Here is a 24,895-nt window from a genome sequence, read left to right as displayed (position 1 = left end):
TTCAGCCTCCTGCTCCTTCTTGGAGGAGCCCCAAAGCTCAGGTCCCAGATCCATGCTAGAAAACAAAGGGTTCACTTCCTTCCATGAGCCAGAGGTATCTGGCTGCCTCAGGCTCCAGACTGGTCCCAGCATGCCTCAGGTGGCTCCTCCTCTGTCCTCTGGCATTCTATCCCCCTGGGACAAGCCTGGCCTAATGGTCTCGCCCTAGAGTGGTTTCGCCTTGCCTCGGCATCCCTGGTAAACCTGTAAAAGAGAGTTGGAGTCAGGACGCACTGGGCCGGTATGGCCTCTTCTATCTCAGTTTGGCCAAGAGTGGTAGGCCCAGCCAGCAGGCCACCCCGGAGCTGGGTGCGGTAAATGGCGTCATGCTGGGGCCACAGAGGAGGAAAAGGAACCCGGGGCTGGGGGAAGGAGGACTGGAATGATCTTCCTCCTCTCAGGGCTGGACACACAGGAGCAGCACATACAGATAAAAACACTCAGACACACACATAGAACTGAGGCACACGCACATACACATGCAGGTCAGGCCTCTAGGTCCAGGTCACTGCTTCTCCCAAGCACCCAAGTAATATTCTAAACTTGGGGGTGTCTCCAACACCTCCCAAGTCAAAGCTTCTTGAAGAAAGTGAGCTCAAGGAGGTGGAGAAGGCAAGAGACCCCAGCTCCCACCTGAGTCCCCTTTCTGAGGGCCTCATTCACACCACATGCTCCTGTATGAATTTGGTGGGTCTGGCTTCTGCCCTGACACTGGGTTCTTTCTTGCATGGCCAAGTGCCTGGTCATTCTGGTCCACTCCTGTTGATGATTCTATGGGCTCTCTCAGAGAGCAAGTATGCATTCAGGCTGCCCTAGAGTTACTAAGCATAGTTCCTCTGTTTGGGGCATACACTTCTCCACCACTTTCATGTTATAAAATGGTGCTGCCGGGCGGCCCCATTCACATGCTCCTCTCTGTCTCCTGGGTCACCTCCTTGGGGGATCAGGCCCCAGGGAAACCAGCTAAAGACAGGATTAGAGAGAGATTGGTCTTTGACTGTCTGATCTCACGGTCCTGGAACTGTTGTTTTTGCAGAAGCTTCCTAGTCACCAATGCAAAACTAAAGCAGGCTGTGTGGATTGGGAACAGCTCTGTGACAGCTCAAACTAGACACCCAAGGGCCTGGGGGACCCTACCCAGAGTTACTCAACTTGCTTGGTGAACTCAAACAAGATTCATCTCTTCCTCAGACCTCAGTCTTCCCATCTGAGATGTGAAAGGGTCTAGCGGGTGGTGATGGCCAGACAGCATCTCTCTCCTCAGCTGGGATGCTGGGTTGGGGCGTGTTGCTAGGCAACAATGTTTAATGTTTGTTTGGGGATTCTGCTGTGGAGTGGGGGCAGCTGGATGTGCTCCTGGCTTCTACTCCTTCTCCTGAGGCGTCAAGCCAGGGACCCACACAGGGCCAGAACCCCAGTTCCAAAAGGGGAGTGGTAGCAAGGGGACACAGCAGCTCCAAGCTTCCAGTTGTCACAATCTCTCTTAGCTCTCTGCTCACTCCCTAGGACCCTGCAGGACAGCCAGCCCACCCACCAGTCTCCTTATGGGGGCTGACTAATGAGAACCAGTGGCTGAGCACAGACTGTCTGGGGGCCTGGTGTGGGGTCTTTGGCTTGGTGGAGCCTCAGAGCTAGTGCTGGTGGCCGGCCAATCTGCTGCCTCCAACGTCTGGAGGCATGACCAGTGGCTCCCTTTGTTAACCAAACATCAGACCCCAAACTTTTGGTCACCACACAGTGATGGGGACACACAGTGGCTGGCTCTGAGGGCCAGGTGCCACTGTTCCTGGACCAGCTGAGTGGCATGGGCAACAGAGCTTTTCACTCTGACCTCTGCTTTGCTAAATGTGGTGAAGCTGTCCTCAGGCCTGGCTGGGGAGTATCAAATAAGAAGATACCCCAGCAGGAGCTCAGCTGTGCAGGCATATATGGGAAGCACACAACAGTTGGCAGCCACACTGAAATCAACACCATCCCTGTTAGCATCATGAGCAGCCTGAATTTTCATTATCTGACGGCTGCTAGGCAGGCCCCTTCTCCTGTCTCTCCTCTCCCTCATCTCTCAGACCATTCAGCCCCCTTGCCTCAGTTTCTCCAGCTCAGCATTTCCATCTGTGACTTCCTGGTGAGGGGTTGAGCCACTAGGATGAAAGGTTCCCCATCCTTGGCTTAGAGATGCCCCGGCCCAACAGACAATGGCTGCACATGCCAGCACACAGTAGGCATATGCTAAGAAGTGTGGACCGTGGACAGGGTAGCTTCTCTAGCCTCCAGCCCTACTGTGTGCTCCTTTGGTAAGGTACAAAGTGCTACAGAATGACCTTTTATAGCCAGAGGCAGCAAGATGGCCCCTGTGGCAATGGGAGGGACCAGAGCAGACCAAGGCCAAGACTCAACAGCCCAAGAAGAGGAACACAGGCACTGTAGTCACCAGGCACCCAGGGACACTCCCACTGAATGAATAAATAAATGAGCAAGCCTAGGTCCTGGAACTTTAGCCTGCCTGGGAATGTCTGGGGCAGCTCCATGGAAGAGCTGGAACTAGTGCTGTCCAGAGGGTAGCACAGTTGGATTGAGATTCTGAGAGAGGGGGCTGTGCAATGGAAGGTGGGGAGGGAGTGTGTGCGTGGACAGGGGGCAGCTGTAATCTGCTGTCAAATAGTCATTTGCACCTACTATATGCTAAGGGTTGGGATAGAGTAGGGACCTAGGTACACCTGATTCCTACCAGACAATGTCAGCGGTCACATGTATGATGAATACCCTAGTGGCTTTTGGGAACTGGTTGGACAGAGGTGCCGAGGAGCAAAGCAGGCAGGTGCAGCTGTGGACACTTCCCATCAGGTGTGCCTTGGTCCATCTGGGCAGATCAGGAGGCTGTTGACCAGCCCTCTGCCTGGGGTGGGGAGAGTCAGTAGGCTCTTTGCAGGTCCCCCAGCAGAGAGTTCTGACATGTGTGTATGCCTGGCCACGGACTGCAAGGCCCCAGCCAGATGGACATAATAAACAGGAAACTCCCCTTGAGTCCAAGTGCTCCCTTGGGTGCTCTGAGGAGCCATCTGGCTGCAGAGCCTTGAAGAAGCCTTCCTATTGACAGAGTCCCCATCCCCAGCAGCTCGTGGCTTGAAGAGTCTGGCATCCTGTACACCTCCTCCCTTCCCTGGCCAGGGCTTCCCTCTGAGCCTATGGGAAGGTGCAGGGAGGGCTGTAGGGGGAAGGGCAGGTGGAAACTTCTTGGAACTCCCTTCCAAAACCTCCCAGTCATTTCCAGCCAGACCCAGACCCAGGACAGTGGCTTTACCTTTTCTCTGAGCCTAGTAGGAAGCTCCATAAAGGCATTGCTCTGTGCAGGGTCTGGGTTGGGTCTGGTGATAAAGGGTCTCCCATCGGAGCCTCTGGAAGACAGAATCCTGGTGTCACAAGCTGGGTAGAGCCACAAGAGGCCACAGGATGGGCTCTGGGAGGAAATGGTGTCTGCATAAAGGAGGAGAACAGGTGCATCCCAGCAGGCACAGGGCAGCAAGAGTGGGTTGAGCCTGAGCTCTGAAGGGTTTGACAGGGCCTGGGATGAGGATGATGAGGGAGGAGGGGATGCTTTGCACAGATCACTCCAGGCCATGGCAGTGTGCTTGAGTTTTGTCCCTGACCACCTCAGCAGTCCAGCAAGCACCCACTCTTCTGGGCAGAGGGGCCCTACAAGTGTCAGTTTGCTTATCTGAACCATGGACCTGCAGTTCTTCATTTCTTCCTTATGATAGTGAGCATCCCACCCCACCTCTGCACCAACTTCTGCAGGAAATGACCTGTGATTGGTTATAAGAAAGACAGGGTGCTGGGGACCTGGAATGTAGATCATTTGGTAGAATGCTGGCTGTTGACTTACACGTCATCCAGAGCTATATACAATGCCTGCTGCATACTCGGATGAACTAGAAGGTTCTGGATAGAGGGGTTATCACTTCTGTTTACCAATGGGTAGACAGAGGCAAAACCAGTGCTGACAGCCTGGGTGTGGCTGGAAACCATGCACCCTGGCGGCTGCATGGAGGGAGGTGGGGACTGCAGGGCTGCTCCCACGGATCCCGCCAGGGGCCCTGTGATGCCATTTTGCAGAGGGGCTACTTGGTCCCAGCAGTGAGGGGATGAAGGCCATCTGAAGAGCTAGGTTGACAGTTGACCGTGGGGTCCTCCACCCCTGTTCTGGACACTTGTTCTTAGGCTAGTCAGGGCCACAGGCTGCAGCCGCCATCCCTTGGAGCCAACACATATGGAGTTGACATCATGTCTGCAGAGCCCCTTGGGGTCCATCCCAGCTGCTGGAGCCTGGCTAGGGTCCTGTAACCTTGGTGGGGAGGGACTGGTAAGGTGGGCCAGATCTGGGGGAAGGTCTACAAAGTTTCTTCTCATGGATCTCCAAGATGCATGATCTCCGGACAGTAACTCCCCAAGAGGCCCTGGGTTTGAGCTCAGGAGAACCTGGGCACTCAGACACTGAGGACTTAGGGCTAGTGGACTTTTCTCTGGAAGCAGAGGGACTCTAGCCTCCTGACAAACAGATGTGCTGAGGACAAGGGGCATTGCCATCAGCTGTAGTGTGGCATGGAGGGGAGTGTTGTGCCAGAGCCCCAGGGATGCAGGCCCATTTTATAGATGAGGAAATGGAAACTGGGAGAGGTGACAGTTTATGTCCTGGGTCACACTGCTAAGTAGGCTGGGAGTGTGGACTGGGACCCACCCACCTCTCTACATGTGCTACACTGAGAGGGCCTGGCCTTGGCTGCTGGAGGCAGGGCAGGGGCTGGAGTCAAGTCCTGAAGGTAGATGCTACTTCAGCCTGGGAAGGCTGCCTGGGGGAGGCAGCTGGATCCTTGCAGGTGGATCTTCAAGCCTTTCTCTGTTCAGGGTGGAATGAGGTCTCACTCTTGTTCCTCCCTCCCACAGGTATGACCTCCTCCCATCAGGCTCCCTGCATCTGACACAGACCCAGGTGGGCGACAATGGCCACTATGAGTGCACAGCCAGCAACCCCGCAGGGGCCACGTCTCGCCACTACATCCTCAGGGTTCAAGGTAGGGCCACGTCTCGCCACTACATCCTCAGGGTTCAAGGTAGGGCCACGTCTCGCCACTGCATCCTCAGGGTTCAAGGTAGGGCCCACCGGAGGCTGTCTCTCACTCCATCCATACCTCCATGCCCTGTCTGTCCCTCTACCTTCCCTCAGGCTCCACAGTGCCAGAGCAGGCATCCCTCTTCCTGTCTCTGGGCCTGGGGAGTTGTTAAAGAGTCCCACAAAGAACAGGGCCCCGTGGGGACCAAGAGCAGGGACACGTAAGGAGCAGTGGTCCCGGGGCCTTCTGTCCAGTTGGAGTCACACAACGTGGGAGCCCAGCTCTAGCTTTGCAAAGGCTCATGGGGTTTAGGGTTCTTCCTGCCAGGAGTGCCTGAGGCTCCGTAAAGAGACCCTCTCTAACCTGCTCGATGCCTACCTGGAACAGGCCTGCTGATGTTTGTGGAGGCTCCAGTTTCTCAGGCATCACTACAGCCCTAACTTTGTAAATTTACACCACTGTGATACTGGTCCCCAGCACATTAGGGGTCCCTGGAATGGTCCCATTCAAAAGAAGTCATCCCAGGCCAGTCACATGCCAGCGCCCTGGGGAGACCCTAAGACAGGACCAATCATGGCCGAGTACACCTGTTTCTCTCATGGGCCCCATGAGAGAAGGATGGAAAGATAATGAATGTTCCACATTGTTGATTATGACTGGAAATCCATGTTCAAAGTCTGTGGGTAATGGGGAACAGCTGTAAGTGTTCATCTGTGTCCTTCACACTCCAACTCGGTGGCTAGACACATCATCCGCCCTCACAGCCAAGCATCCCTAACCCTTCACAGATGCACGCCAGCCCTGTCCATACCAGCATCCCATTTTACAGACAGATAGGCTGAGGTCTGGACTGGGGGTGGAAAGAGAAGATTTTCCCTAACAAATGAGAGGAATATGGTGGTAGAAGTGAGAAGCAGATCTGGAAACAGCATAGCAGGATTTGAATCTCAGTTGACGTTGCTGCCAGCTTGCTGTGTGACCTTAGATTAGTTGTTTGATCTCTCTGACCCTTGTGAAGTGGGGCCACAATCATGCCCAACCTGCAGTCGACAGAAGGGACACCTTAAGAGTCAAGTGCTCAGAATGGTATGGCAAAGATGGTGGGCATGGCATAGTGGTTGTGGCATGGACGTCTCCATGCTCCTGCACCCCTTCCAAGCACTGCCAGGCAGCGGGTCATGGGCTAGTTTCCTAGAAATTGGGACAATGTCAGGGTTCCTCAGCTTGCCTGGTGACCCAGAAGAGCAGTGTGGCCTGGGCTCTGTGGATGTTCCTGGCTACACCGGCTGAGCCTTCTGGAAGCGGCCTGAACTCTCAGACACACAGACCCAGGGCTGTGATTTCCAACTCCTTGCATCCAAAAGAGGAGGCAAATCTGTATAAGCGTCAGTTTCCCCATCTTCAAACTGGGTGTGGCGTTCTCTACCCTGCTGGAGGAGTCACAGAGTGGAGTGTAGGAAAATATAAACACAACCCATAGGTGTGGCTGGGGGAGAGGGCAATGGGAGTGGGTGCTACCTCACCCCTCTGTCAAGGGGAAACTGAGGCTCAACTGGTGCCAAGTACCACAGCATAGGTAGGGAACAGAAATGGGATTGTGTAGCTACTCTGAGTGTACTGTTCCAACCTGGCTGGGCCATTCTGAGTCAGTCCTGACTTCAGTGCCTCAGTTTCCCCATATGCCCACTACACTGGGGTAGACCAGATGGCACTTCTTAAGTGGCACAGGGCACATTGGTGGAGGTAGGGGATAAATGCATTGAGTGCATTCAGGCGTCCATGTGGAAGCTGGATTCTGCTCTTTCGGGGTATGGGAGGCCATAGCTCTTCCCTGGGCAATGAGGGATTTCTACCTTAGGTCTTTCCACCCCGTGATGACTTTGCTGCTTGCTGGTAACAGGGTTGTAGCATGTGCTGGGGCTCTGGGACCCCTAAGTAGGTAACCTACCTTGATGCCCATCCTTGGAACCCTGCCAGTTCCCCCTCAGGTGCAGCCTGGCCCTCGGGTCCTGAAGGTGCTGGCGGGGGAAGCCCTTGATTTGAACTGTGTGGCCGAGGGCAACCCGGAACCCCAACTGAGCTGGTTCAAGGATGGGATGGCCCTGAGGGGTGAGGGACCCCAGGGCTCTGTCCACTTTGCTGCTGTCCAGACCTCTGATGCTGGGCTGTACCGCTGTGAAGCCTACAGCAGCGCCGGCACCGACACCTGGAACCTGGAGCTCCGAGTGCTGGGTAAGTCCCTGAGTCCCAAATGGGACCACCACACCTTACCTCTGAGGTGTTCTGGACTCTGCTTGTCCAGTTCTGAGCAGTAGATCCTCAGAGGCACCATGCAGGCTCCCTGATTTGCACAGATGACCTGTGGCCTGTGACCTTAGAGGCCTTGGTGAAGTCCCTGTGGGACTGTCAGGGTCAGGGATCAGGTGTCTGACTCGGCTCTCTCGTTTACCCCATGGACAATTCAGGCCATTTTTCACCTGCAAGGTGATCCAGGAATAGGCAAGGCCACAGAATGTTCTGGATCAGTACCAACATTTTCACTGTTGGGAACTGGAAGCGAGATTCTGTTGGGAGGACACTGCCACGACCCTGCTTACTATATATACCTCTTGTGTTTGATGCCCAGGCCCAGCCTCTGATGCTGGCTCCCTGGGAGGCTGGGGACTGGGGTTCTGGGAATGCTCGACCTGAGGGTTATAGACATGGCCTCGCTACCTCCCACAGAGCCACCACACTGGGGGGTCGACGAGACCACAGGCCTGCTGGAGCGAGTGGCCGGGGAAAATGCCAGTCTGCCGTGCCCTGCCCGAGGTGAGGCTGAGCCCAGGGTGGGGCTAGGAAAGCAAGGGCTGGCTTGGGTTCCAGGAACTTCACCACCATATATGATGACCTCCTGAGGTTATGGGGGTTATGGAATCACAATGATAATTCTATAGGATGGATATTGCCATTAGTTTTTATTAGGGATGTCCTGTCCAAGGGAGGTTAAGCAATTTATGTAAGGACACACAGCCAGTATGTGACTCAGTATGGTCTGGTTTGACCTTCAGTCAGCCTGCCTATGAATCCCCATAGTCCTCAGAGTCTGGGAAAGTGACAGCCGTGGCTAAGGGCAGCTCTTGGGACCTTTTGAATTGAGACTGTGGAGTTACCATATTTCCCCATACTTTCTCATAGTGGTCCCAAGCAAGCCAGCCTTTTCTGCTTGCCACCTCAGGGTCAGCTGTCCTGGATGTTTACATTCCTCTTTGAACCACAGCCTCCTCATTTGCATGGTGGGGGCATGTCCGTCCTCACAGTGACCCTGCTGTGAGGTCTCAAGGCAGGAGGTGTGAGTCATAGCTCCCAGACCCATGCCTGGCACTCAGGAGTTGAAGCATGTTCCATACCACCCACCAGACCTCACTGTCCCAGTGACCCACCTTTTTGGTCTTGTCTGTGACTGGTGGGTCCAAAGAGCCATCTCCATTCTTGGTCAGTGTTCCCCCAGGCTGAGAATCTGTGGAGCAAGAGGTGGGTAAAGAAGCCAGCAGGAGCCTGCAAAGCATCCCCTGGCCTCAGCAACTCCATCTCCAGCAGCAGGGCACCTGTGGGATCCTGAACAGCACAAAGGAGGCAGGCAGGAGAGGGGGCTCGGGAACAGGTGCCTAAGTGGGAACTGGGAGCCTTGATCATAGTGCCACCTAGTGTTGCGCTCTAGAACAGCAGGCAGTAACCGCCATGGGCAAGCCACCAAACTTAGCCTCCTACATTCAAACTGTACTATAGTGTGTGGTCCACTCATCTCTCCCACATTCATCCTTGGACCATCAGAGCCAGACTTCAGCATCACCCAAGGCCCTCAGTAATGCATCCTTTCTGGGCTGGTCCACCCCAGGCTGTATTTGGTCCTTTCCCTAAGAGTGGACAGTAGTGGGCTCTGGGTCTGAATGCTAAAGGGCGTAGCACTGGAGCCAGGCACAGGGAAGCCCTGGATACCCAGGGACATCATCACCTCTCCTCCAGGGCTGGGGTGTGTGGCTGGAGCATGGCTGCCCCAAGTTTGGTCACACTGTGGAGTAGGGGCAGGACAGGTAGAGTCAACATCACCACTGCCTGTGCCCAGCTCCAGTGGCACAGTGCAGCATGCTGAGCACAGAAGGCTTGTTCATTCACACAGTTCCTAGGATGTGAGCTGTGCTGGTGGCCTGGGCACATCAGGGAACAATGAAGACCCTGATCCTCACGGGGGAAGATACCGAGCAAGAAAAGCTAGTTGACGGAGTGTTCTGTGGAATATTTGGTAGTTGGAGCTGGCAGGGAGAGGAGAGCTCGGGGCTGGCAGTGGGTGTGTGGGAAGGACACCCGGGGCCTCTCTGAGAGTCAGAAAACGGGTTTGTCCATGTACCTATGGATGCTCAATATTATGTGGGGACAAGGGAAAATACTGCCTATCCGAGACTACTCCTCCTCCTGACCTGGGGGTGCCATAGAGCCTGAGACCACCCACCATGAAGGTCAGCGACATGTGCAGAGGGGTCACATGAGGGGACAGTGCTGGCATGGAGGGGTGGTGTCCGATATTTTGCCTGACGATTCTTCATACCCCGCCAGGGACACCAAAGCCACAAATCACGTGGCGGAGGGGCCCGTCCTCAGAGCCCCTGAATGGCCGGGCAGATGTGGCAGTGCTGGATGAAGGGTCTCTGTTCCTGACCTCAGTCTCTCTTGCGGACAGTGGAGAGTATGAGTGTCAGGCCACCAATGAGGTGGGCTCTGCATCCAGGAGAGCCAAGCTGGTGGTCTATGGTAAGCTGAGGCCCTGGAGATGGAGGCTGGGGACAGGCTTGTATCCATCTTCCACATGGAGATCCAAAATGGTGCCCAGACCCCAGGGCCCAAACGCTTCCTACAAGGGACACACAAATGCCTGATCTCCGCCTCCCAGAGGCCAGGAAAGATTGGGGCTTGAGGGTTGCACAGGGCACCCCATTTCACCAGGTACATCTACAGGGACAGTGTAGGCTTCTGAGATGAGTTAGCAGGTCAAGATCTGAGGTAACAGCTCACCCAGTAAACCGCTTGCTGTGCAACTGTGAGGACCTGAGTTTTGCACCAGATTTTTCTTTTGGGCCACCACCACCACCAAGAGCTCCTACCCCTGCAGACAGGGTGCCCAGTGCAGGGTTGGGGAACTCCACAAGGGCAGGGTCTCCACAAGGGCAGGACAGGCTGGGAGCACTCCCGACTGCCAGGGTGAGCCAGACCTCTCAGGTTAAACAGTACTCCTAGCCACTTTGTGTCCCCAGTTTGTCAAAGAATGTCTTCCCTGAGAGGTTGACACACCTCAGCGATTCCCACTCAGGGCCTCCCCAGATGTGACACCTGGTTGCAGGTAGAACCGGATGTGTCCAGGAATCCCGCCTCTCAGACGTATGAGTCTGAGTATGGAATCTGTTTGCAGTGGGGGAGGGGCTGTTCTGGTGATGCTGCTGTGACCGTGTGAGATGTGTTGTGCCCTTGTGGTCAGATCAGGGACCAGGATAGATGAAAGCAGATGAGTCTTCAGGGGTCCCAGGGACAGGCTGATGACAGGCCTGAGGACCTGGGGATGGAGCAGGATGTGGGTGGACTGTCTTAGCCAACAAGATTGGCCAAAGTGGGAGCCACTTTTCTGCATCTCCTTGCTCCCCAAGTGCCCCCCAGCATCCGGGAAGAAGGGCGCGTGACCAACGTGTCAGGCCTGGCTGGGCAGCCTCTGACGCTGGAGTGTGACACAAACGGCCTCCCAGCCCCCGAGGTGGTGTGGCTCAGGGAGGGGCAGCTGGTGGGTGTCTCCAGAGGAGGTTGGCATGGGGGTGCTCCTATGTGTGCTGAGGTGGCACAGGAATATGACATGTCTTTGGGAATGCCTGGGCGCAGTGGCGGGGGGGGGGGGGGGGGCTGAAAGGACTTCCTGAGAGTCCTCTTGGGGGATTGAGACCTCTGGGCTCCGGTCACCAAACAGCTCCACCGGCCTCTGTTTCCTCATTGCTCATACTTACTCCCTCTGGCCCCTTGTCCTCAGATCCCAGAGGCTGGTGACCATCGCCTCCTGGATGGTGCCCACTCCCTCCACTTCCCCAGGATCCAAGAGAGTGACTCTGGCCTCTATACCTGCCGGGCTGAGAACCAGGCGGGCAGCGCCCAGAGGGACTTCAATCTTGCTGTGTTCAGTGAGTGAGGACCGTGTCCTGAACTCCCAAGCATGTGTCAGCAGAGAGCAAGACGCACAGAGAGGAGCCACCACAGACCTAGACCCTATCTTCAGGAGCCTACAGAGCATACCACACAGGGGACAGTCACGTGGTTAACAGCCGTGACTACCAGGCAGACTTAGTTGTCACAATATCTGACGAAAACCATTTAAGGGGCAAAGGGCTTATCTGGGCCCACAGTTCAAAGGTAGAGTCGGCCATGATGATGGGGTGGGGGGGGGGGGTCACAGCAGTGGGAGCGTGAGGCGGCTGGTCCGTCACATGCACCGTCAGGAGACAGAGAGATGAATTCACTTTCTACTTTTTATGCAGCCTAGGACCCCAGCCTGTGAGGAGGTGCCATCCACATTTAGGGTATCTTCCTACCTCAAGTAACCCAATCCAGAAAATCCCTCACAGACACAGTCAGAGATTTGTTTCTAAATCAGTGTGTTCTAAATCTCATCTAGTTGGCAAGATTAACCACCACACAATGGTACTACACAGTGGCAGTCCATGCTGCTGATAGCTCAGGGCAAGGGCTCATCCAGCAGTGTCTGGGGAGCTTCTCAGGTGGGTAGGGTGTGCAGGCCAGGGGGCCTTCATGGACAAGGGTCCTGTGGAGTCTGAGTCATGCCCTCTTTTCCTCTCTCCCCACCCCCAGTCCCTCCTTCCTTGCTGGGAGCTGGGACCGCTCAGGAGGTGCTGGGCCTGGCTGGTGCTGATGTGGAATTGGAGTGTCAGACCTCAGGAGTCCCCACACCCCAGGTGGAGTGGACCAAGGATGGGCAGTGAGTGACCCTCTCTGTGGATTGTGTGGGGTTGGGGGTGGGGGTGGGGAAGCCTGAGAGCAGCACTGGGTGGAGGGCAGCGTTGGTGTCAACAGTGGGTGATTGCCAGGAGACCCTGTTCTTACTCTGGTGAAATCTTGCCTTGGCTATCAACTCTAATTTCTCTAATTCTGGGAATGAGAAGCCCATGGAAAAACGACATAATGTACAATTAACTATTTAAAAGCAGATATTGAATTCACAGGACTATACAACTGTGGCTACCATCTAATTCCAGAACACTCTATCATCCCCCAAACCCCAAAACTCCTATGAGCAGAGTCAGACAATGCAAGGCCTTGCAGTCTGGTCCCTTCATTTAGCAGAATGTTTGAAGATATGATGATCCCTTTGCAGCCAGCGTCGGGAACTCACTTCTTTTTAGGGCTGACTAATACTCCTCAGAATGGAGGCCCACATACTGTTTGTCCTCTCATGGGCATCTGGGGAGTGCCACTCTTATCATAAGCTGCAATCCCTCTGAGCAGCTACCCTGCAAATACCCTGGCCTGACCAATGGCTTCTCTCCAGGTCCATCCTGCCAGGGGACCCTCACACCCTGCTCCAGGAGGATGGCCAGGTTCTCAGAATTATCAGCAGTCACCTGGGTGACGCAGGGCGGTACCAGTGTGTCGCTTTCAGCCCAGCCGGCCAGCAGGCCAAGGACTTTGAGCTGAGCATCTACTGTGAGTTCAGTGCCCCTGGGCCCTCCTGATGCTCTTGGGATGGGAGGCATTAACAGGAACCAAGGGCACGTGGGCCCACATTTCCCCAGACCACCACTTCACATACTCACCGCTTCTAGTGTGTGTTGGGTGATGACTTCTTTGATTTCCCCTTATATCAGTTGCTCTTGTTTACATGGGAATATGATAATGAGGTAATTTAGTGTTCCAAGTGTGAGTGGGAAGCCAGTGTCAGCTGCATTAATGGAAGGAACAGGAAACATTGGTACACCCAGGGCCTGGGGCATGGCTCAGTGGGGGAATCCCTTGCCTGGCAGGCAGGACACCCTGAGTACTACAGAACAGCACCAACAAATACATCCAGAGAGCTGCCCTAAGCTAAGCACTTAGCCTACATCTGTGCTCTGTGCTAACAACAGGGTTGAGGGCTTGGGGAGAAGGCTCGGCTGGTAAAATACTCGCTCTGTCAGCATGTGAACCTGAGTTTGAATCCCCAGCACTCATGTAAAAATCTAGACATGGTAGCCACATGCCTGTGCTGTGTGGCCCTCCAGGATGGTCACCTCACCTGGACAGTCACTGAGGAGCACTGGGGAGGCCGGAACGAGTAGACTCTTGGGGCTCTCTGGCCACCTAGTCTAGCTGAACTGATGAGGCCCAGATTTGCTGTCACAAAAACTAAGGGGCAGAGTCTAATAGAGGAAGACATTGGATATCAACTCTGACCTTTGTATGTATGCACCCACATGCACATGTTCACACCCATTTGCACATGTGTGTGTGTGAGTGAGTGTGTATACAACATATCCACATCCTCATACCCAAATAAACAAATAAAATTTTTTTGGGGGGGGTTCACAACAGGGTTTCTCTTCTGTGTAGCCTGACCTGGAACTCACTCTGTAGACCAGGCTGGCCTTGAACTCACAGAGATCCACCTGGCTCTGCCTCCCAATTAACAGTGGTATTAAAGGTGTGCAGCACCGCCGCCCAGCAATAAAATAAATCTTAAAATGAGAGCTGAGTAGAAGGGATGGACAGGCTGGTGACACAGTGGCCTCAGATGGAGCCTTTTCTCCACATGGTTAGGAGGGCATGGTCTGGGAGGCAGGGTGGTATCACACTGTATCCTGTGCCTCGGCCATCATCCTGAGTACCAGTTGTGAGTGCCCTGCCCTAGGGGAAGCCCTGATAAAGTTCCTCCACAGATGGGGACCCCGAGACCCAGAGAGGGGACAGGACCTACCCCAGGTCATACAGTGAGTTAGAGGCACTGTGGTCCCTCTCCCCACCTGCACCATCCCTCCCATAGTGACTGGGCTTGCGTCCCACACCGGCATGTCCCTGAACTGGCCTCCTCTGTCTGTGTCCCTTCCCCTAGCCCTCATGCCTGCCAGTCCTTAGAGTAGAAGCCTGGACAGTGTGCATGCCATTCAAGGGACACCAGGGGCTGACTCCATTAATCTGTGACCACCCTCATGTTCGTCTCTGTCCCCAGCACCTCCCACCATCTGGGGATCTAATGAGACGGGTGAGGTGACCGTCCTGGAGGGCCACACAGCACAGCTCCTTTGTGAGGCCCGAGGAATGCCAGCCCCTGACATCATCTGGCACAAGGATGGGACCCTGCTGGCCCCCAGCCCGGAAGTGGTTTACAGCAAGGGTGGCCGGCAGCTACAGCTGGTGAAGGCCCGGCGCTCCAGTGCTGGCCTCTATACCTGCCAGGCCAGCAACCCTGCAGGGCTCACCAAGAAATCCACCAGGCTGGAGGTTTATGGTGAGCAGCCAGGGGCCTTGCAGCAATGGGCAGCTGGTGTGGACAGTGGGAGGTGACCTCTGCCTGTCCCTGAAGGTCAATGAGGGGTGGGCCCTTTGAGTATTCAAAGATAAATGAAGTGATTCATGTATGGGGTTCATTTCAGCCCTCTGCCTTTCCTTTCCTGTGCAGAATGAGGAAACTGAGTCGGGGCAGGGCCTAGGTGGGAGTCTGAGCAGAGTCTAACTTCCCCTGGAGGACTATGGGACTCCTCTCCCCACTAAACTTCTCAGGGTGGCATGAAAATCCCGCTTAAACTGTGTGTGGCTTAGGACTTAGAGCGAGACCTGGGGCCCCTGTCTGGTGCGCAGTAGAACCAGCTGCCAAAAACATTTGGCCTCCTGTGTTCCCATGGGATGAAGAAGCTTGCCAGCTCATACCTCAGGGATGCATGGGCCCTGTCCCTTCCTGGGACGGTCTGATGTCACACCATGAATTGGCAATCCTGAAGAGTGGGCTTGGAAAAAATGGGCAACACTTGCCGAGTGGTGGTGGCACACGCCTTTAATCCCAGCACTCAGGAGACAGAAGCAGGTGGATCTCTGTGAGTTCAAGGCCAGCCTGATCTACAGAGTGAGTTCTAGGACAATTTGGGCTGTTACATGGTGAAACCCTTTCTCAAAAAGAAAGAGAGAGAGAGAGAGAGAGAGAGAGAGAGAGAGAGAGAGAGAGAGAGGGAGGGAGGGAGGGAGGGAGGGAGGAAGGAAGGAAGGAAGGAAGGAAGGAAGGAAGGAAGGAAGGAAGGAAGGAAATAGGGAGCACTCTTGAGAAAGGATTAGGGTGAGCCTGGGTAAGGCAGAGCAAGGTGCTCTGGGGAGTGAGGGAACAGCCTGAGGGTTAACAGGAGTCATTTGGCCCCTGGTGAAGAGTCAGCAAGAGAGCTTTGACCACATAGGTGCAAAGAGCTTGGGTGCTGGAGTCTGGAGGCGGTAAGCTGAGGAAAGGGTGGGGCCCACTGCAGCACCTGCCACCAGGGACTCCCTGAGCTCCAACACCTCTGAAATAGAATGAAAACTGCATGTCCATCATCTTTTCCAAGAGCCTCGGGGCCCTAATAAGGTTGGAAGCATCATGAAGTTCATGATGGCACAGGGTCACCTGCTGGTGATTCTATCTGCAACTCAGGGCCTGAGGGACATGGCCCCCTACGCATCCCTTGGGCTTGGCTGCAATGATCTCTGAGCACACTTCAAGCATCAGGAGCCCCCTGATCGTACCATCTTGGCTCAGATCTGCCTTAGCCATCTGCTGTCTCTCTCTGGGGGTGAGGAGACTTCCAGGGATAGTGGCCTAGTGTGGAGTCCTGGAGACCCATCCCTGTTCAGTAGACAGGCTGGTGTTGTCTAATGACAAGCTTTCTGGGTGGTAGTGGGAGCAGAAGAGATATAAGCAGGGGCTGGGGAGGGGCCTCCAGGAACTGAGATAGATGGAACTGTCTGAGAGTGGCTGGCTGGAAGAGACTGTGTCTGAGCAAGGACCGGCTAATCGAATGAGGCTGGGGAGCAAAGCTGCAGCCACTGGTCCCTGAGACAGCCCTATATCTCCCCTAGTTTCACCTACCATTGAGGGTGCTGATGGAGGGCCGTACCTGGTGCAGGCCATGGCTGGGAAGCCCATGGCACTGGAGTGTGTGGCCAGAGGCCATCCACCCCCCACCGTCTCCTGGCAGCATGAAGGGCTGCCAGTGGTGGACAGCAACGGGACATGGCTGGAGGCAGGTGGTGTCCTGCAGCTGGAGAACCCAGGAGAGGCATCTGGTGGTCTCTACAGCTGCGTGGCCAGCAGCCCTGCCGGAGAGGCTGTGCTGCAGTACTCAGTGGAGGTGCAGGGTGAGCCAGCTGTGGATAGGTCCCCTCCCGTGCCCTTCCATGCTTAGCCCCAGAGGAGGTGGAGGGTAGCAGGGAAGCATATATGCCCTCTCCCTGTGTGCCACAGGTGAACAGTGAGACCTGGGTTGGGAACACGCGGTGGGAGAGGCAAGGTTGAGTTAGGGGGCTCTGATCCCCACTCCTTCCCACAGCCCTGAACTACCTGGAAAGGATGGTGCTCTGCCCTCTGTCCACAGTATGGGCATGTCCAAGAGCCTGTCTGAGCCCCCAACCTGGGAGTGAGTTCGAGTCCTTCTCAGCTGACACTCATTTTCTACCTTCCCAGACAATCTCCATGTGGCCCTCTGTGACATAAGATAGAGAACAGACTACAAGGCAGGCAGGGCTCCGGGTCCTTAGTCTATCTGAGGACAGACAAGCAATAAATGGTCTCCGGGGAGGCCATAGAGCCCCTCTTATGGCCTTCTGTGGCCATGGAAGGCCTCCTGGGGGAGCACTTGAGGGGAGACTAGAAGGCTGTGGGGACTGGAGCCTTGAGAGCACTTAAGGCCAGGATGAGCTCCAGCCATTCAGCAGCATGTCCTGCCCACAGTGCCCCCACAGCTGCTGGTGGCTGAAGGCATGAGCCAGGTGACTGCCATCGTGGGACAGTCTCTAGATCTTCCATGCCGGGCATCAGGGTCTCCAGTGCCTACCATCCAGTATGTATAGAACTGGTCAGGGTGGGGACAGGCAGAATGTGGGTTGTGGTGAAGAGAGGGTGACAGGGAAGCCATTCCTGCTCCTAGGGATGTAAACGTGGTCATGAATCCATGGGAGGGAGGCTTCAAGGTGACTTTACCCACTCTCCACCCATCAGGTGGTTGCAGAATGGCCGCCCGGCCGAGGAGCTCACTGGAGTGCAGCTGGCCTCACAGGGGACTATACTGCGCATCAGCCATGTGGAGCTCAGCCACTCAGGCCTCTTTGCCTGCCAGGCCACCAATGAGGCAGGGACATCTGGGGCTGAGGTGGAGGTCTCTGTGCATGGTGAGCGGGTATCTGGGGCTCTGGGGGCTCTGTGACAGTGGGCAACCTCAAATGATGGGAGTAGGGGAGCTGGAGGCCACAGCAGGCCTGGGAATGACATGGACCTGTCTCCTCTGTGTCGACTTCTAGGCTGTACTTCCAAAGACATGGGTGGGAGAGGCTTGTCTTAGCTGCTCATCACACTTGTCATCTATCTGTCCAGTTGCCTGGGGACTTCCCAGCCTTGCCTCTGCTCACTCTCATCCTCATGAGCACATCTAACTGCATTTAAATCTTTGATAAGCTCCACTGTCTCTCCTCTGAGTTTGCCTAGCTCCTGTTTTTCAGGTCTGCCCTTTCTTCCAGGAAGCCTTCTTAATTCCACCACACTTTATCCTCACTGTTCAGTCTCTCATGGCTACTGCTTACCACCCCACTTCTCTGGAGTGGCCTGGGTAACTGTCCTTCTCCATACCAGCTCTGAGACCTCCAAAAGGGCAGTATGGTGGTCTCCTTTATTTTATGTGGGACCTACATCTGGTCATAGAATGGACACTTAATACTCTTATGGACACATGTGGATAAGTGGATGGATGCATAGAATGGATAACTGGATGTATGGCTGATTGGATGCATGGATAGGCAGTTAGGCGGGTAGCAAGATGGATGGATGGATAGTTAAGTTACTGAATGCATGGGCTAGATGGGTGGGGAGATGGATGAGTGGATGAGTAGGTAGATGAATGGAGGGATAGGTAGATGAATGGATAGGTAGATGGATGAGTAAGTTGATAGATGGATGCATCAGTGGATGTATGGATAGATAGATGAATGGATTGATGGGTGGAGGGTGTGTGGATGGATGGATGGATGGATGGATGGATGGATGGATGGATGGATATGTAGTTGAATGAATGGATGGGTGGATGTATGGGTGGATGGTTTGATGCATAGATGAATGGATGGATGGATGAATGGACGGATAGATGGTAGATGGATGGATGGACAGATGTATAGACAGATGGGTAGATGTATAGATGGATGGATGGATGGATAGATAGATAGATAGACAGATAGACAGATGGACCTATGGTTGCATGGACTGGGAGAACTTCCAAAGGAAGAGCACTGTTGTGTTGACTCTGTGGGGAGTCTACCCAGATGTTTGAGGAGCAGGAGTTCTTTGTCTAGACCTTCAAAGCAACACTTTGACTTGTAGCCATTTAAGGAATTGCTGGGTACCCACTATAAGCCTCCTGAGCCTGACTCAGGCTCTCTCCATCTCTCCTGCCCAGAGCTCCCGTCAGTGCACATCATGGGGGGTGAGAACCTCACAGCCCCTTTCCTGCAGCCTGTAACCCTCCAGTGTGTAGGTACTGGAGTGCCTACCCCGAGCATCCGCTGGTGGAAGGATGGTGTGGCCATGGCAACCTCAGGGGGCAGACTTCAGGTACAGTTAGAGACCCAGGACTGGCTGGTGGGAGAGGCAAGGTTGAGTTAGGGGGCTCTGATCTGGACAACTCTGTGGAGGTCCTGGAGACCCTGAGCAGAGTCTTTGCAGATGGGAGTCTTTGCAGCATGCACACTGAATAGGCCCTTGGGTATTATACCTAGGGGAATGGAGGGGTCCCTTAGCCTGGTCCAGGTCCTAGAAACTTGGCTACCAGAGGAAAAAGACAGGGATGATATCATGGAGAAGAGAGGAGCCCAGCAATGTCGGTTCTGGACCCATGACTCACTTGCAACGCTTGCATCTGCCTGTGGGGGCCATTCCCACATCCTGTCCTCTTCTGACTGACTGTGGCCTGGTCCTGGACTGTATGGCTTCCTCCCATGCCCAGACCTTTCTTTCCCAGATTGAGAAGGCAGACCTGAGAGATGAAGGTGTCTACACATGTGCGGCCACCAACCTGGTAGGGGAGAGCAAGAAGGATGTAACACTAAGGGTTCTGGGTAAGGACTGCAGCTTGATTGGGTCCAAAGCCTGAGGTGACTGGTGACACCTCTAGGGACCTTGGTACTGGGAGTGGGAGTTTTGGATTTACAGCTGTGTGTTTAAGCTTGCAAAGGGTAGACAGAGCTGAGACAAAGCAGTAGCAGTAGCTGGGAGACCCTTGCAATGTTTTCAGGGGTCATCTTGCCCATGTTAATGGCTCCCTTGCTGGATAGATTCATGTTTTGGGGTTCATATGTGTCCCTGGCAGTGTGGACAAGCCCTGTCCGGCTTCTCCAGGGCTGCCTGAGTTTCCAGATTCTACCATGCCAGCTTTGGCTCCTTCGTGGGGCTGGGGTTGTGGGCTAGGAACCCTGTGTGACCTCAGTGAAGGACTCACAGCCCCTGCTCTGGTATGGGCCTTTTCTAAGGACAAGATTCCTGGATGTGAGAGCCTTGTTGCCAGAACCCTTTAGGAGAAGTGAAAAAAAGACAAAAAATGGCTGGGATTGGAGCTGCCCGGAGCTCACACCCTCCAAGAACAGTTTCTCCTTGTGACCCCTAGTTCCCCCCAACATTGAACCAGGCCCAGTCAACAAGGCGGTTCTGGAGAATGCCTCAGTGACCTTGGAGTGTCTGGCTTCAGGTGTGCCCTCTCCAGGTAAGACCCCTTCTGGCCAGTCCTCATTCCCTGTGGAAGGGGGCTGCACGTGCCCAGAGCTTTGTATGAAGGTCAGGAACAAACCTCTAAGAGTTCTGTGAAGAGGCTCTAGCATCCCCGGGCTGGCCCAGGCTGTGGGTGAAGAATAGGGTCCCCTCCAGCTGGTCCCCCCCAGATCAGCATGAAGGAAAAGAACGTGGGTAGATCAGATGAGTGCACACATCCAGGCTAGGGTGGGACTTATCCATGTTCCAGGAGGAGGGCCCATTTCCTGTCCCCTCATGAGCTAAGGACAGTCACTTATATTGGGTGGGTGAGCCCAGGAAACACTTACCTCCTGTGGAGCCCCTAGGTAGGTATGGTGGGCCCTGGCTGGAGATAAGGAAGCCAAAGGCATAGTACTCCACCCTTGCCTTTGAGGCTGTTGTCCAGGTGCTTGCCTTCTACGCCAGTGGTTCTCAACCTGTGAGCTGCGACCTCTTGGGGGCTCAAATGACCCTTTCACAGGATCATATATCAGGTATCCTGCATATCAGATATTTACATAATGATCCATAACAATAACAAAATTTACACTTTTGAAGTAGCAATGAAAATACTTTTATGGTTGATGGTCACCACAACATGAGGAACTGTACTAAAGGGTCGAAGCATTAGGAAGGTTGAGAACCACTGCTCTGTGCTCTCCTGGGTAAGGGTAGCAGCTATGAGGAAGAGGAGAGGGCTTGCCTGGTTTGGACTCTTCCTTACGTTGGCTGACTAGCCCCCATCCTCAGGCTTCCTCTTAGCTCCTGGTCTTGTCTCCTGAGATGATGCTCTGTTCTGTCTGCGCTCCCCTTCCTAAGAATGCTGATTGTCTTCTAGCATTGGAAGAAGTGTGTGCTCACTCTGGAAGTTTCTCTGAATGCCCCGACAGCCAACAGTCAGCAGCTGATAGGATGATTGTATACGTCTTTTCTCTCCCAGATGTCTCCTGGTTCAAGGGCCGCCAGCCTCTCTCTACCCAGAGAGGGGTAACAGTATCAGCTGATGGGAGAGTACTTCGTATTGAGCGAGCCCAGCTTTCTGATGCAGGGAGCTACCGCTGTGTGGCGACCAATGTGGCAGGCAGTGCAGGGCTTCAGTATGGCCTACAGGTCAATGGTGAGTGGCCAGGATTGCAGGGCCTTTTCCAAAATGCTTGTTTTCTTTCCATTTGTCTAGTCCTCTGTCTCTGGTCCACTTGTTTTTCAGCTTATATACCCATCATTCATCTGTCCCTCCCACATCTATACATCCACCCATCTGCCCATCTACCATTCACACACCTATCCTTACATTCACCCATCCACTTTGTTCCCATCCACTCACTCATGTATCTACCCATCTACCATCTACTTTTCCATCTATTCATCTATTTACTATCTACCCACCCACCACCCACCCACCTATGTACCCATCCATCCACCTATCTACCTACCCATCTGCCTACCCACCAATTAATCCTTCTGTGTATCCATCCTCCATCCATCTACCCACTGAAGCACCATTTACCCATCTATCCATCCATTCATCTATTTATTCATCTACCAACCCATTCACTAGCCAGCAAGCCAGCCTCTCATTCATTCATACAAACAATTAACTGTCCATTCACTGATCCAACCATCCATGTATTCTGAACTTTGGTCCATCCATTCACCCAGCCATCCAGTCTTCCACTTATGTATACAAATATCTGCCCATCCATCATGGATGCAACATCTATCCAGCCCTGTGCCCATTCATCTTATCATTGATCTATCCCTCCATCTAAGCTTAGAGCCCCAATGACAGGAATGATTCCACCCAAGTCCAGCTTGGGTAACTAATGAGTTTATCAGGCTTTGCTCATAGGAGCATGGGTGAAGGGTTTCTCATAGGAGTATGGATGACCCCCAAACAAAGGTATTAACAAAAAGTCCTATCTCAGCACCCCAAAGGCTGCAGAGTCCCCCTTCTGTCAGTCTCCACCTCCTCTAGCACCTTTAGTATCCTCTAGCGCCCCCAGAGATCATGTGCAGCTGGAGGGGAGGGAGCAGCCTACTAACCCTAACCCTACCTTCTCCAACAACAAGGAACCCCAGGAGGCCCAATCTTATGAGAGTCTCAAACAGAAAGTTGTAGCTGCTCTGGTGAGGATGGTAATGGCCATGGCATGCATGGAGGCCAACATTAACCAGTGCTGGGCATGCCTGGGACCATACAGAGAGGAATCAGGGTGATGTTGGTAGCCAACTAGAGCTGGGTCTCACAGACCATGAGAAAAAACCAGCTTTGATCTTGAAAGGCCCCTGGATACAGTGGATCTTAGCTGTGGTTCTCTCAGGGTGGCAGTGTCACATCTGAGATCCGAATCAGAAGGACCCTCAGCTCTCACTTCCCATACGAGCCCCATGATAAGTCACTTCTGCTGACCAAGACCTGAGTTTGAGTGTGGTATCAGCCACATTCTAGCTGATTAGCCTTGGGCAGGCTCAGAAACTGAGCCTCAGTTTCTCATTAGTAGAAGCCTCTGGCGTGTTGACACAGTGTCTCTGGCATGGCTGCTTGGGTTGGGATGGACACCCATGCTTTTGTTTGTGACCTGTGTTCCTGAGGGCACACCAGCTTGTGTCACCTGCAGTGGGGCTCAACTCTGTCCCCTGCTTCCTTTTGCAGTACCACCCCAAATCACCCTGCCACCCAGCCTGCCAGGCCCAGTGCTGCTTGGCACACCCTTCCGTCTAACCTGTAATGCCACTGGCACCCCCAGCCCTACGCTGATATGGCTGAAGGATGGAAACCCTGTGTCCCCTGAGGGGACCCCTGGCTTCAAGGTCAGTAGTACTGGGTGCCCCTGGAGCAGCCTCCTGCTGTGTTCCACAGGGGCTGGCAGCAAAGGGCCTCGGGTGAGGGAGAAGCAGAGTCCCTTCTCACCGAGCTATGGTGCATGCCAGCCGAATAGTAGCCTAGAGTGTTCTGTAGCCACACTGAAATGAGGAAAAAGAGAGCTAGCTATGAAGGTGCAAGCCCAGACCTCAGCACTCAGGAGGCTGAGGCAGGAGGATCACCATGACTTCAAGGCCAGGCCAATCAACATAGTGAGTTCCAGGCTAGTTTGGGCTACATGTCGATCTCTCTCAATCCTCCCTCAAAAAGAAGTAATGAAAAGGGCCAGGGAGGTAGCTGTGCAGAGAGCCCTTCTGTAGACAGTCTAGCATAGACCGGGCATGCTGGCATACACTTGGAGTCACAGCACTCAGCTGGCAGAAGCAGGAGAATCAAGGTTCTTCTCCGCTACATGAAAAGTTCAAGATCAGCCTGGACCATATGAAACCTTACCTCAGGGGGGAAAAAAAGACAAGCCAATTTTTGTTTTATTTCTGAAATAGAGTCTCACTATGTAACCCTGGCTGTCCTGGCACCCATTATGTAGTATGTAGACCAGACTGGCCTTGAACTCACAACGATCTGCCTGTCTCTGCTCCTCACGTGCTGGTATAAAGGTGTGCCATGCCGTGCATGGCAAAGGCAAACCAATTTTAATGTTACCAAATCCAGTGTCAAAAAAGTTCATTTTGACATGTGACCTAAAAAGTCACTCACGAGACGGCCCATGCTCTTCTTTTCTGATATGTGTTCTGATTATGTGTTTTATACACGAGGTCCAGCTCAACTTGATACCTCTTAACGTCTCCTGGCTTCACATGACAAGCTGCCGGTGGGGGAGGGGGGCAGAATGGCCCCAGGGAGCTCTTCTAGAGACAGATACAGCTGCCACCAGCCAGCGGGGTCCTGAGGTTCAGGGGTGCAGCTTATGGCCCCCCTGCCTTGGAAGACACCCAGGGGTCTGGAACAGGATACAAGTGGGTGTGGTACCAGGGCTCAGGCACTGTCTCTGTAGTAGGAGGGGCAATTGATGTGGACTTCCCTCTGGGGGTACAGGTCTTCCCCGGAGGCCAGGTCCTCACCGTGGCCAGTGCCCATGCTTCTGATGCGGGTAGCTACTCCTGTGTAGCAGTGAGTGCTGTGGGTGAGGATCATCGGGACATTGTCGTACAAGTTCACAGTGAGTCTCTAGCCTGAGGTGGGGGTGGGCCATTCCAAGAAGCTGGGCTTGAGATGGGGAGGGATCCCCAGCCATGTGCTCGGTCCAGGCAGGGAGCAGATGGAAGAAAGGGAAGTTAGCACCCGACCTTGTGGTCACCATTAGATAGTGTCCTGGGCCATGAGCGTCCCGTGGGTGGGCAAGTAGCAGGCGAGTGGCCATGCATGGCCAGGAGCTCTGTGGTTAGGGCAAGGGGAAGAAGCATGAAGCTCCAGTGTTGGGGCAATATGCAGAGTCAGAAGGCCAGGGCTCTCTGGCTCCCACACTGAGGGGGTTGGGGCTCAGCAGGTCAAGGCACTTGCCACCAAGCCTGTACAGCAGGACTGAGGTGGCGGGACTAGGCTGGATGTGACTCTCATCCACTAGGGTTTGTCCCTAGCTGCGGAAATTGGCTAGGCTTCCTCAGTTGTGGCCTTTCCTGGTTTCCTGTCACTCACCTTAGGGGTTCCTTTCCTGTCTGTACCCACAGTGCCCCCCAGCATCCTCGGAGAAGAGCTGAACGTGTCTGTTGTGGTCAATGAGTCAGTGGTACTGGAGTGCCAGAGCCATGCCATGCCGCCCCCTGTGCTTAGATGGCAGAAGGATGGGCAACCCCTGGAGCCTCACCCTGGCATCCGCCTCTCTGCAGATAAGGCCTTGTTGGAGGTGTGCAGTTGTGTGCT

General features: G+C 54.2%; 1 protein-coding gene across 1 annotated transcript in view; it reads left to right on the top strand.

The window, feature by feature from the left end:
• The window catches only part of Hmcn2 (hemicentin 2), a 153,141-nt gene that overhangs the window by 60,734 nt on the left and 67,512 nt on the right, over window positions 1-24,895 (top strand). The window contains exons 23-41 of the mRNA XM_036185910.1: window positions 4,981-5,108; window positions 7,125-7,379; window positions 7,872-7,958; window positions 9,741-9,935; window positions 10,823-10,953; window positions 11,194-11,341; window positions 12,027-12,153; window positions 12,724-12,878; window positions 14,377-14,655; window positions 16,245-16,523; window positions 17,116-17,224; window positions 17,383-17,552; window positions 18,827-18,981; window positions 19,388-19,484; window positions 20,030-20,125; window positions 21,092-21,268; window positions 22,805-22,962; window positions 24,071-24,194; window positions 24,703-24,878. Of these exons, the coding sequence (XP_036041803.1) occupies window positions 4,981-5,108; window positions 7,125-7,379; window positions 7,872-7,958; window positions 9,741-9,935; window positions 10,823-10,953; window positions 11,194-11,341; window positions 12,027-12,153; window positions 12,724-12,878; window positions 14,377-14,655; window positions 16,245-16,523; window positions 17,116-17,224; window positions 17,383-17,552; window positions 18,827-18,981; window positions 19,388-19,484; window positions 20,030-20,125; window positions 21,092-21,268; window positions 22,805-22,962; window positions 24,071-24,194; window positions 24,703-24,878 (3,046 nt within the window). The remainder of the gene's footprint in view (window positions 1-4,980; window positions 5,109-7,124; window positions 7,380-7,871; window positions 7,959-9,740; window positions 9,936-10,822; window positions 10,954-11,193; window positions 11,342-12,026; window positions 12,154-12,723; window positions 12,879-14,376; window positions 14,656-16,244; window positions 16,524-17,115; window positions 17,225-17,382; window positions 17,553-18,826; window positions 18,982-19,387; window positions 19,485-20,029; window positions 20,126-21,091; window positions 21,269-22,804; window positions 22,963-24,070; window positions 24,195-24,702; window positions 24,879-24,895) is intronic.

Source organism: Onychomys torridus, chromosome 4, assembly GCF_903995425.1.
Source record: "Onychomys torridus chromosome 4, mOncTor1.1, whole genome shotgun sequence".
NCBI lineage: Eukaryota > Metazoa > Chordata > Mammalia > Rodentia > Cricetidae > Onychomys > Onychomys torridus.
Note: the sequence above shows the minus strand (reverse complement) of the source record. Positions and strands in the feature narration are given on the sequence as shown.